This window comes from Semicossyphus pulcher, unplaced genomic scaffold (assembly GCF_022749685.1).
Source record: "Semicossyphus pulcher isolate SPU_LCO1_2020_fin unplaced genomic scaffold, fSemPul1.0.p SCAF_12, whole genome shotgun sequence".
Lineage (NCBI taxonomy): Eukaryota > Metazoa > Chordata > Actinopteri > Labriformes > Labridae > Semicossyphus > Semicossyphus pulcher.
The window spans coordinates 13074365-13087481 of NW_027211626.1; the positions used below are offsets into that span (position 1 = coordinate 13074365).

At 40.7% G+C, this 13117-nt stretch overlaps 1 protein-coding gene across 1 annotated transcript in view; it reads right to left on the reverse strand.

Annotated features, from left to right (window-relative positions):
- Nucleotides 1-8629: 8629 nt before the first annotated feature.
- Nucleotides 8630-13117, reverse strand: part of oprm1 (opioid receptor, mu 1) — a 40509-nt gene continuing 36021 nt past the window's right edge. The window contains exons 4-6 of the mRNA XM_069658702.1: nt 12616-12794; nt 12094-12277; nt 8630-11164 (exon numbers count right to left, since the gene is read on the reverse strand). Coding sequence (XP_069514803.1) covers nt 11159-11164; nt 12094-12277; nt 12616-12794 — 369 coding nt within the window. The 3' untranslated portion in view covers nt 8630-11158. The remainder of the gene's footprint in view (nt 11165-12093; nt 12278-12615; nt 12795-13117) is intronic.

Below are 13117 nucleotides of genomic sequence, written 5' to 3' on the forward strand. Positions count from 1 at the left end.
GTATGTTCCCCCAGTAAAGTAAACCGGTGAGAAACAAATTCTGGAATTATTTGTTTCCGCCTCAGAAGTCCGGACCACGACTTGGTACGCTTTCAAAGTGCATTTACTATGAACCTAATACATATGAGAAGTAGCTCTAGAGTAACGGTTACTGTGAGAAAAAAGAACAACAGTTTCATTTGTTGCTGGGCTTGTAATACAGTCAACAGTCTCCCCCAGGTAAATGTAAAAAAAATGTTTTATCTTGATAGGGTGTCAAATCCTTGGTTATTTAATTTAATTTTGCTAAACGTACTTATTTAGACTCCGCTTTAGCAGAATTTCTGTGAATCTTATAAATAAATAAACTGCAACCATCTACCTCTTTATCACTGTTTTCTGGCGATAGTGTGATTTGCGTGGGTTGCCAGGTTTGTCTGTCTCCACCACCATCAATGGCCTTTCTTTGGCCCCTTAGTATTAAATTCATATCAGTCTCCATTTCTGTTACCAAACAGTGCTCCAAGACCAAGCAACAGCTGCTATCTTGTAAGTGTTTGTTCTAATGTCTGCTAATATAATGCATTAGCATATGGTTATGACATGGGAAGTTATGCTCACCGTGTGCTTGATGTTTAAGTGGTTAAATTGTAAGAACATCTCAGCAGGCAACAAGCAGGGTTTCTAAGGGGCTCTTCTTGTGTACATGGGAAACACACCAGGGAATGAAGGCACCACTATTTGAAACACTAAATTAACACTAAGTTTAGTGTTGCCCCACTACCAATTCACAGTACCTGTCTGGGGCTAATGTGTTGCTAAAATTCTAGTTAGCCCAATTTATGACATCAACTGTCAGTCACTCAAGGAATTGGATGACACTGTTGGCTGTATACGTGAAAAACTTGGGGAACAAAGCTGACAGTGAGCAGCCATGGTCTCTGTGAGACTGGGCACACCTGGGCCTGGAGCAGACTTTACATTTACGCTAATATGCTAACATGCTAACATGCTGACAATTAAATAGGTGATTTTTAAGCTGGTATAATGTTTAACATGTTTACCATATGAGTTAACCATACCTTTTACCATGCTAACATTTCCTAATTAAAACTTGGGGTTGATTGGCTGGGGCTGATGGGAATGTCATTAGCTTGTTACCCTTTAACCATAGTACTAGACTAATGACAATTTAACCTGATGATGGCAGTAGACGAAAGGTTATTATAATTCATCCTGCGAGATGAACAAGTTCATAGTAAGCGTCACATTTCATGGCAATCAGTCCAACAATTATTCAGACTTTTATCTCAAAATCCTAAATGTGAACCTCATGGTGGAGAGAGATAAAAAATAAAACAGGGTCTTCCTAAAGTCGTAAGGATTCGACCTCTGGGACAAATAAATGTCTGTGCCAAATGTCTTTGCAATCCATCACATAGTTATTGAGACATAGTGACACACAAGGGACAGCCAGGGGATTGCCAGAGTATGAGAGATACTAATGTTGTACTTGAATATCTGGACGACATGTCATGGGAATAAGTTTAGTGTTTATTAAACATTTCAGTCTGGACCAAAGAGAGGGACTGGCAGACCAATATTGCCATCCCTCGGGCACAATACAGTGGCTAAAAACATCAACACAACATTTTCTCCTGTTATCAACCAGCAGCCTGTAAATTCAAAGGCAACTTTTTGATTTCCTATATGTTTACTTTGTGGCTGAATAAAAAAATGTTTGCTTGGTGTAAAAACCAATATTCATATCCAATATTTCCACTGATAGATATCACAGACAGACAGGCTGTTGCCTTCTCCTGGGATGATTCCTCTTTTTATCCAGTAGCAGCTTCTAAGTCAATATATACTATATTATAATATGTCCATGAGTGCTTTAATTTTGGTCCTTTTCTTCTAATCGAGTATTAATAGAGTTCATTTATCTCTATATCTGCATAATGACAAGAAAGGTTCTGTTTTGTTAAGTTACCTGGGGGTGAATCGTATATGCAGTAGCAGTGTCCCATGTGACGAATATGTTTTTATAGCCAAAGCCTATTTCCAACTCCGGTCCCCTGATGGGAACACTTTGCACTTTGGATGATTATCCAACTTTTGCACAGGTTCTTTTCTTTTTCATTTTCTAGTTTTATTATCCTTTCGAGCTGAATGGGCTCTTTTTTCTGGTTTGTTCTCATTAGAATCAGCAGGGAGACGTGAAGACGAAGAGAACATAGTCACAATAACAGGTACTGCTTGTACTGTCCTTACCAGACCACAAGCTAAATTTGTCACATGTAGGTTAGAGATATTGGAACATGCGCAGCTATTAGTGTAGATTTTTTTAGGGGGCACTTACAGGTTAAGACACAAATGCTAAAAGGGATGAATCTGATGTTCCGTTGTTATATGTTCTGCCTGTGATGAATAGAAATAATAAGCTATCAAGAAAGAATCAGCCGAGTTTGTTATAATAATGGAAGCCTACAAAAGCAGAGTAAAGTAGAACAATGCTTTATGAGGGTAATTTCCACTGACATGCATAAAGCAGTCAAGTAATTGTAAGCAGTTCACAAAAGACTTGATTTAAGACCACTTGTTTGAGGTTCACCTTCATGTGTGACTACACTGGAAAACACACCATCTTCAATTAGTTCCCGTGAGGACTGCTGTTCATTGATCGTCTCCACAGCTCATCTGCTGTGTAGATAAATGCCTGATGAGAACAAGTTAGCAAAGAGAAGAAGGTTCATTTATCGCGCTGCGCCACGGAGATCTACAGGGATTGAGATTACATTTCTGATTGCACGTCGTGGCAGAAACCGCGGGGAGTGAGGTCAAAACCGCGTGACATTTTCACAGTGGTGGAGACACAATATTGTCCTTATTTCATTAAAGAGAAGAAAGTGAGAGGGCCCAGAGGATGTTGGGAGCCTTAATTAGTTTTTGCTTGTGTTACAGTGCGATGTGGTCAGTGTGGTTTGAGAGGTAATACTGGACTGTATCTTTAAACCATGGTCATGAGAGAAGCTGAGCGCACAATGAGGGCAGAAGAGAGTTAAATAGATGTTTAATTAGCATCAAAATGAGAATAAAGATACAATTATACGTACGTTAGTCTTCAGACATCCACTTGAAGAAAGAGAAATTAGAAAGGAAGAAGAACGCGATGTGCTATTAATACTTTATGGAGCTCCTTCTCATGATCTACATGTGTGCTTGATAATGCATTTGGTCTTTTCTTAAGTTTCAATTACACTCGAGTCTGTAGCACCACGTAGCTCATTATTCAACCGTTTGCGTAACAAGCACCACATTTAAATAAGTGGACACTGTGGAGATGTGCAGAAAAACACACCAAAGACAGCAGTGTCGTAATACGAATTTTCTGAAAATGTTACGGAAACATTTTCAAGGTCCCAGAGTTTCCTGGAAAGGAACTGTTTACTTGACTGTAAATTTATTCCAGGAAATGACAATATAATTTGGTAAAATTTAGTTGAAAGTGGACACAGTGTGTGGTACATAGTGAGTAATACATTTCTATCAACTGTCATTTGAGTCGATGCACAGCAGTAGAGCTGAAAATGCACCAATTTAAAATGTGTCCCCAGGCAAGCACAAATGGAGGATAAAGTGATTAGTGAGTGATTAATGAATATTCCTCTGGAAATCAATAATAGCTTATAATGTCACCACATCAAACTGAGAGAACTTTGTTTCAATCAAACTTATTATCATTCTGGTTCAGGGGATTTCTTAGAAAGTTGTTGTATTTAAAGGGCCGGATAATCAGTTTTAAATCAATAATCCACCCAATTAGTGTCAGACTTAGTTACAGTAACAGCAGTCTAAATGGAGGCAACATGTATCAGCAAGCGCATATTTTATTTCTTCAGGCAGATAAATCTGGTCCCATAGCCGTACAGATGGATCTCCCTCTGACCAGATTTAGGTCGGGCCAATCACTAACTTTTATCTAATATGGAGCAAGTTTAAAGGCATTTCTTTAAACCACCAAGCAGGTCATTAGGGATGTGTATCGAGAACCAGTATATATTATATATAACCACCTATATTTTGGTACCAGTTTGTGATTGGTCAGTACCAAAAGTACCGATAAGCTCATGGACAAATGTTGCTCCTATCGGTAATTAACATTAACATTCCATCTTATTTGATGTCGTTTTCATTCAATCATTTCATTCAATCGTAGCTGGCATCTGTCAAGTGATGACAAAGCTGCCGTCGTTAGGCACTGACGTTGCATTGTAGTGGTGTCATGCTGGAGAAATCTTGTAGGGCTATATGGTGGACCGAGCAAAGTATTTGAAAGCGTTCAAATTGATCTCTGGTGCATGTTCGCAATTTATGTAAAATGGTAGTTGCCTTTAAAGGGGGGAACACCAACCTCACGAAACACATACAAGGTCAACTTTCTATAAATCTGAAGAAGTGCAGCATGTTTGACTGCTTTAGCAAAGCAGCTAATGCTAACACTGCTGTTAGCATTACTGCTAGTACGTCCTCAGTGCTGCGTCTGAGTCCCAGTGGCTCAATTAGCCAAACTAAAAATGCAGTATTAGTCTCCATAAGCAGTATCGGTATCGTAACGATACCCATCCCTAGTCTCCACGATGTAGAAAGTTCTTTATCTGCTATTGCTACAGTAATTAATACACTGGACGGTGGCTCAGTTTATGTACAAAGTCTAGCTGTTAGCAAATGAGCTCATAGCATTATTAAAGCATGTTTGTACTAGCTACCTAGCTTAGCACCCTAGTGCTATCTCACATGTTTTGTCATTCTCAATAGCTGTAGTGTTTAGAGGTATTTTGGTTTGTGCACAAAATCAAACATGAGCATGAGAGTGGTATCAGACTATTTGGCATTTGCATTACCATTATACAGTCGTACCTTCTTTTGACTGTGGCTTTCCTTAATAATAATAATGCTGTACTGATGGTGTTATTGATGGTGTTTCCCTTTAACACACGTGCAGAATAGAGGGCTCTCCTTGGTATAGAATACTACTTCACCCACAAGACTGCAGAAAAGATCTTTTTCATTCTGGTTGTAAACACGACCAGTGAGTGTTTCAGTGCCAGTCATGTAGAATGTTTAAACCCATGGTTCTCAGTTGGTGGGTCAGGATCCAAAAGAGGGTCAGCGGAGCTGTTTTCTGTGGGTCGTGGATGTGTGCTTGAAAAAAAAAGTTGTGGCAAAAGGTCGATGCTGCGCTTTTATTTTGAAGGACATGGGATTCCTATGACGTGCGTGCAGTAGTAGTTTATTCACACTATGTATCCACTGATTGGATAATCCCATCTACAGTTACATTTACATTCTTGAGACCTGATGAGCCCGACAGTAATCACTTATGTTGCACTTTTTCAGTTTATTTCTGTTAAAAAAGGCTGTAAATTGAATGAATTGTAGAGGGAATATATAATATATTGACTATTATATTGTTTTGTGATGTTGACATCCTGTGATGTGGCGTCTGTCCCAGGTCAAAACCGCACCATTTTTCATTAATTCAATTTGTGTGGTTGAATAGAATCAGAAATCAAGGCTAATTGAGAACCACTGGTTTAAACATACAACATGAAGACCTTGTTAGATAATGTTTCATTAATGTGAGTCAGTTTGTGTGTGGAGTCTTTTTTTAAAGTTGATATTACTCTGTCAATGCAGCTTGTGAAGAGCTCTTTAGCAAGGTAAGAGCCCTGAAGCAAGGTACTCGAGCTACTGCAGGAAAGGACACCAATTTATGTAATGCATTGAAGGGTCATTCATGCACACTTGAGTGTATATATATATATATATATTTATATATAGTAAGTGTGCATCTAACAAGGGACATCCTCTTCCTCTACCTTTTTACTTTTGCTCTCCAGATAGTTGCAGCTTTATCTCACAGTTGCCGAGCTTACCCATCTGCTAAAATAATAGTCACAGGAGCACGATAATCAAACTTGGATAGCCAATCTTTTAGTGTGCAGATCTGAACTGCAAAGCACAAGCAGGAGGAGAGGGTAATGAAATCAGGTGGATGGATGGGAGTGTAGCCTGGCTGGATGGCTCCTGTGGCCCGACGGTACAGCTGAGTGATAGCCCAGTAAAAAATGGAGTCAGCGATATGTCCAGTGATTTAAACCAACTGCCCAAGATGGAGCACATTACCAAGCACCAGGCGTCAGAGGTAGATAGAGAGAAGTGGTAAACAGCACCCTGCAGGGTTGTAACAGCGGCTGGTTGGTCGATGGACACATCGACTCGGCTCATTGGTCAGCTGTCAAAGTGCCGGCTTTTGCTGGGTAGCGAGACCATTGGTGAGGTGGATGGCGGCTTTACAGGACTCAGTGGTCTGTTCTGCTAATTTGCCTTCTGATTCATTATCTTAACTGTTTTGTTTTTTACCTTCTCTGGCATACTTCCTGTCTTTTTGTCAGGGCTCCCTGACTCTAATTTCCCCACCACCTCCTCCAAGCGTCCTCATCTCACCCTCCTGGCGTGCCGTGAACCAAACAAGCAAAACCCAACGGCTCTCTCGGCCAGATGATGAGAGCCGGGCTCGTCTTTTTATCGAGGTGTGAAATAGCCTGAGGGAGCCTCTGCTCTGTGACAGTCGCTCGGGTATGGAGACCTGGAGGACTTAAACCGGATTTGGCTCGGTTCTGAACATGCAATCTCACTCCTTCCTCTCCCTTTTCTGCTTTGTGTTTATGTTGCGGTTTTCACTGATCACACGCAGAGATCAGTGAAGAGCCTGTTCACTCGAGAGAGAAGGAGGCGCTGCCCTTTGGATTTTCCCTGGACCCTTCAGAGCAGAACAGTAATGTACAGTTTGAAACCATAACATCCAGAGCACTGCATGACTTACTGAAAATAATTGGAATCACATTTCCTTTGAGCCCAGATACAGTACAGAAAGGCCTATTTATACTGTTATTCTACAGTCTATATGACACTCAAACCTTTTGAAAACATAATGTACAAATCATGCACCTTTAATAAGACTATAAACATATACATAGCCAACGTATGTGCAGAATAATTGGGTTTACATGCATTGTAATGAGATGATTAACACTATCAAGTATGTTAAACTTATAGAGAACAAAGGACAGAATGTACACGTTTGTATTCAGCTGTTCCCTGTATGAAAAGCAGCATTTAAAGTGGAAAGAAACAGCCACACTATCACTTTCTAAATGATCTTTTGCAACTAAATGTTCTTCAATCTTTTTATACACACCCACATTTTTCTCCTCGAGACAAAAGGTCGCCTAACTTTGGTTCGGTTGATTAACTTTCCGCACAGACGAGGGCGGCTTCAAAACGTCACGGGCTGAACGAGAGCACCGTCTCTGCAGGAGGAGGCCACGTTCAGAGTCATTTGGTATTAATCATTGTGACAGGGAAAATCATGCTGCCAACTTCAATAAGCTTGCCTGGATCCTCGACGGCCTCGTACATGACAACAGAGAGCTGAAAACACGCCCACACGATTCTGAGAGCGACGTTTTTTTCCCCGATGAAACCAGCGAAAGCAACCTCCTGCACAGCACGCTTGCATGCATACGCTCAGATAGCGTTAACCTTTTGGGTTATTGAATGGCTTTTCGCATTTTAGATCAAATCAGGTGAAATTATGCGATAATTTCTTCATTTTCAGCACCTGTAAATCAGTTCATTTTGGTGTTAAAAGAATCAAAGAAAAATCTAATACCAGTGCAAAAATGTAAATGGTGTTGGAACAGGTTTCAGTCGGTGTTAATGCCCCCCTTGTCACTTCCCTGCAACACTCGGTCGTACGTATAGCGCCATATGTCCTTGTGTGGCCTCTTGCTGAGAGAGGGGGCAGGGTCAGAGAGGAGCAGGGGAGCGAGAATTGAAAGCACCTGCTCTTAACACGGCCTAATAACTGAGAAAAAAACTCGATTAGGGAGGATGAAAGGGCGGCAGAAGGCTAGCTTTAAAGCACACGTCTTTTCACATTAAGTGGTATGAATAAAATCAACCATACTACTTCATGTTCTGTCACCTATTATGCAGAAAAAAGATGGTACATAATAGTTTCTTTTTCAATCATGCATAAGTTTACTTGAGTTTTTAGAGCAGCTTTCAAAGATTTACAGGGAAAAGTGCATCAGATACATGCTGGACATTTGTTCACAGCTCCACATTAAGGTGCAATTGTTCCAGGTCCTGGTATTGTGCATGTTTGCTCACTGTGACATACTCAGTTAAATTTGATAGTTAATTTATTATTTACTGCAGTGTCGAGCCAAATTATCTGCTATGACATCTCAATCCACAGCCGAATCCACAGGGAGCTGACAGACCGTTGAATAACTGAAATATAAAGATCACCGAATGTCACTTTTTTTTTTTCAGCTTTAAGAGATGAGCAGTGATTGATGGGGGCAGCTCCTGTCTCTTATTGACAGCTGCTGTAATAAAGTCATGTCTGTCCAAGTCCTGCAAATTATACTTTGGAATTGTAGTCCACACATCCTCATGAGTCATTTTTATTATCCGCTAGCTCTACTCTTCCTCTCTGAGAGCACAAAGCTGAAAAGCTGTTTTGTATTCTCTGTCAGAATCAAAGAGGTACTTGAGTTTAAAGAAAGGACGGACGACAATGCAGAACAATCTTTATTCAGATGCAAGAAAAAGGCATTCAGTGAGATTCAGAATTACACTTTATTCCATTGACAATGCACTGAAACATATAATTGTATGTATTATGTTACAGTGTTGTACATGCAGTAGAAATTAGCATCTGTACATTGGATTACAAGATGTGCCATTACACGTTATGTCATAATTGAGCCCCGTAAACGAGCAGAAAAGAAAGTGTAATGACGCTGAGTACAAATCATTACATACATTTTATATAACTTTTTTTTACCAATTTTTTTTTTTGGTCACCTGATGCAAAATGTTTGCTTAGGCCCAAGCATTACACAGGTGACACTTCTCAAAATGTGTTTTCACATCATTGGTTTTGGGAGAATAAACATTTTGTACATATTATTGTGCATCAAAGAAACTTTATTCCCAAACTAACTCTCTCTGATAAACAATATTTTAATCTCAGACAATTTGACCACATATTTTGAAACAGTTTCCCCATCATGGTTGTTGATGAATGATGTGTATTCTTCCAAAATTCACTTACAAAGCAGTAAAAAAAAAGTTACTGCACAGCATGACATCATCATTTTCCTGCCGCACCAACAGGGGCGTGTCCAGGGGTTGACCTGGAGTTGCATGCCCTTTCTGAAATCTCATTGGCCAACCCAGGTGCCACCCCATAATCCTAAACTATGATTGGTTATCTATTGGATTAGAGGCGGGGCTTAATTTGAAACCAGAAGCTTTTGTTGCATTTAAATGTTTCTTTTGTTGGTTGTTGTTGGTTTTTTTACAATTATTTTTGGGGCTTTTTTGCTTTCATTGTATCGGATAGCTAAAAGCTATAGCATCGAGGATTGTGGCCTTTTTACATGGAGCGCCTGCTCTACCAACTGAACTAAACCACGGCTCCTTTTCTTCTTCTATATATTCTGACTTTTGGAGATATATCCTCTTTTTTTTTAATTAAATAAGAAAGCTATATACAATAATGTAACAACTCTGTGAAACCCAAACGCTTATAGTTTGAGGAGAAACAATAAGTGGAGACAGAAATGTGAAACATGTGCGCACACATACTTGATGCCACCCTTGCATAAGTTGGTGCCCGGGTTGGGCCACCCCATTCGAAAAAGTCTGGACACGCCCCTGCACAGCAAAGAAACATATTCAACAGTCTATAATGTTAAACTCTGCATACGTTTTTATGATATACATCTCTTCAGTTAACAAGGCAGATTTTTAAAACCGCAATGACTTGCTGGTCCATCATGTCCAGAAATGATCATCCGGCAACTTCATGTTTATAAAAAAAGCAACAGATTACTTACAGTATTTTACATGTGTGGTCAATACAATCATGTTCATCTTTACAGAGAGTTAAAAAAATACTGAGTACACAGGATATCAAGTAGAGCTACTGTAAAGGCAACTGGCAAGTATAGTACACAGCACAACATGTAAGCACAAGCAATTTCAAAGATTACAACAGATGTACAATCCTGCTTGGCTCACTTGTTAATGTCCTCAGAGGAGAAGGGACTCCATTTAAGCCCTACCTGGTGTAATGGCTGTTTTAAGCAACGGTTAATCATACATGGATAGGACCATATGTTTGCACTATAAGCCACAACAGCACGCTCTGTGCGCTGTGCAAACAGGCTGATGCATCTTCTTTGCTGGTTTATAGGATCCACAGTTCAGCACAAGGCTCCAGTGTGATAAACACAGCTGGGTTTCCTTCTTTTACATTCAGGAGTTTGTCAGATTCAGCAGAGAGAACAAACAGTGCTCGACTGCACGTGTTTTAGTCCAGCAACAGCAGAAGAAGAAGCGTCTTTTCAGGGACAATAGAAGAAGGAAGGATGAACATAGAGGCAGCAGTAAATGACAACAAATAGCGGACTGGATTGTACAACTTGAAGCTTTAACATGTTCAAACAAATACAAAGAGGAGAAGTGAGACATTGGCGACTCTGATCTATCTTTGCAACCTTGATAAAAAGGTGGTGACAGATGAGGCGTAGGACAGGAGGCTTCGATCACTGAGGCAGCTTTTTACAGAGCAGATAAAACAATACAGTATTATATAAGTGTGGAGTGAAACTGGCTTTTATACATCTGTTTGTGTACTGCTCATATTCTGTTTCTGTATCCATTCTGTCGAAGTCATAACAAAGTAAACTAGATGAAAATCTTAACTCGTAATAGCTGTAAAGTACAATTACGTGCATCAGGAGCTCTTGTTATTGTAATGCATCTTGGTTTTCTGTTTAGCTTAGCTCAACACATTTCTGTGTGTGTATAAGTCAGTAAAAGCCTCGACCCGCCAGTGATTTATAGTCAGAGTGTTTGGCAGGAGAACACGTCTTCAAAACGGTCTGTGCTATTGAGTTGCAGTCGTGTCCCGGATGGTTTGTGTGTCTGGTTTGTGTTTGTGAGGTCAGAGCCCTGTGGTGACCTGCGTGACCTCTGAGTTGAGATCGTCGTTGGCCACGCGAGTGTCCGCCGACGACCCCTCCAAGGCTAGTCATACCTGCAGAGAGAGGAGGTAAAAAAGGAGAAGCATATGTACCCTTTCATGAATTGTTATACACATCTATAAACATTATTCATTCTTAAAGAATATTTCGAACATACATTTAGAAGCTTTCTTGCCAAGAAATAGATGAGAAAACTTTGTACAGCTAATATGATGCTATAGCCGGCAGCTAGTTAGCTTAGCTTAAAGTAATAATCTGGAGAGTTTCATTTAAATAAATGTCTGTTAAGTCACCATCTATCGCCGAATGAGGTAACACAATGGTGATTGAGCATATGGCTCACTGATGCAAGCCTTTGCATTTGCAGTATTATGGACTGGGTGTCTGTGGCGACTTTCGCAGAAATAAATCACAAGCGGCGCCCAGTTAGTGACGCGTTTTCACCCAGCAGTGGTTGGTCTGCCAGAGAGGGTAGGCGGAGCTAAGCAGCTGCTTTTCCGGTCTCTGCAAGTGTTGCGAGTAAACAGTAATCTACTATGGCTGAACAAACAAAGAAAAGATCGATGACTACAGATACAACTTCAAAAATAAGTGAAAATCCAAAGAAAAAGAAACAAATTCGACGGTCAGATGAAGGCACACTTCACACGACACTGTTTGGATATCTGGGAAGTGTGCTCCCACAATTACCGTTTATCTCCATAGGTGCTGCCAATGAGAACGAAACTGAGATCTACAAGATTATCACTTTAAAGACTTGAAAACAACTTTGTCCCTTATAAACAGCAAATTACATCTCACAAAACAACAAGACAAATTTGCCTGTTTTGAGACTCTTGAGTCTTATGCTAAGCTAAGCTCACAAGCTTAGAGCACCATATTTACTTCACAGACAAGAGAGCAGTGTCAGAAGAAAGCAAATCCAAACAGAAATCCAAATATGTTACAGGAGGTCCATGTACACACAGACAAAACATTCTACCTGTTGGTTGGACCTCTCCCCTGTGTTTGCACTGTTGTGTTCGCGCTGTGGGAGCTTGCGGCTGGTGGCTCCGGTCCGTGACGAGTTCTGCATCTCCAACACCGATGGACTCGGGGTGCAGAACTCGCGGAAACAGCGCTTGAAGTTCTCGTCCAGGTAGCCGTAAAGAACCGGGTTCAGACTGCTGCAGGGGGGCAGAAACAAGGACACAGATTAACGCTAGAAAATCAAATTTAGTACTTAAGTCATGGTACCAACAAATGTACTCATAATGAGAATCCTGTTATCTACTCTTCACCAGGCTTTCCAGGCTTGTTTTACTGACAAAACCAATGTGAGATAAGTATTCCTCATGGGCAAACGCAGGAAAGCGACTGCAAATGCCTCATTAATAAGAAAGACGCACACACATAGTTCATAGTGTTTTCTTCTGTTCAATTTGTATTTACTGAAATCCATATAAAATAATTTACCAAACGAAGGATTATTTCCATGAATGATTACGTATTTGCCCGTGCATACCTGTTGGTGTAGCCCAGTGCGATGCAGAAGTGCCAGGTGATCGTCTGCAGCGTGGAGCTGGGGATGTTAATCAAAGCTGTGATGATGACAAAGATGTGGATAGGCGTCCAGCACACGATGAACACAGCCACCACCACCAGCACCATGCGGGTGATCCGACGCAGGTTCCTGTCCTTCTCCTGTGTTAGTTTTGAAGAAGAAAGAGGGTCGGTGTTTGGGGGTAAATGGGAGCACGAGATGAGTCGAGAGGGAGAAGTACAAAGAGGAGAGTAGGAGAAGGCGAGGTAGAGATGAGAGAGAGGATAGGGATGAAAGGGCGGGTTAAGGGGAGAGACTCAAGAGGCAGAAGGGAGAGAAAAAAGATGAGAAGAAAGCAGAGTGGTTAAGACAGGTGTCGCGGTGATTGAAGAGATGTGAGCAGAATCACATTTGTTTGATTTTCCATTTCGCATCTGCTTTAAATACATCCTCGTTTTGCAGCCAGCGTTTGTTAAATTTCCTC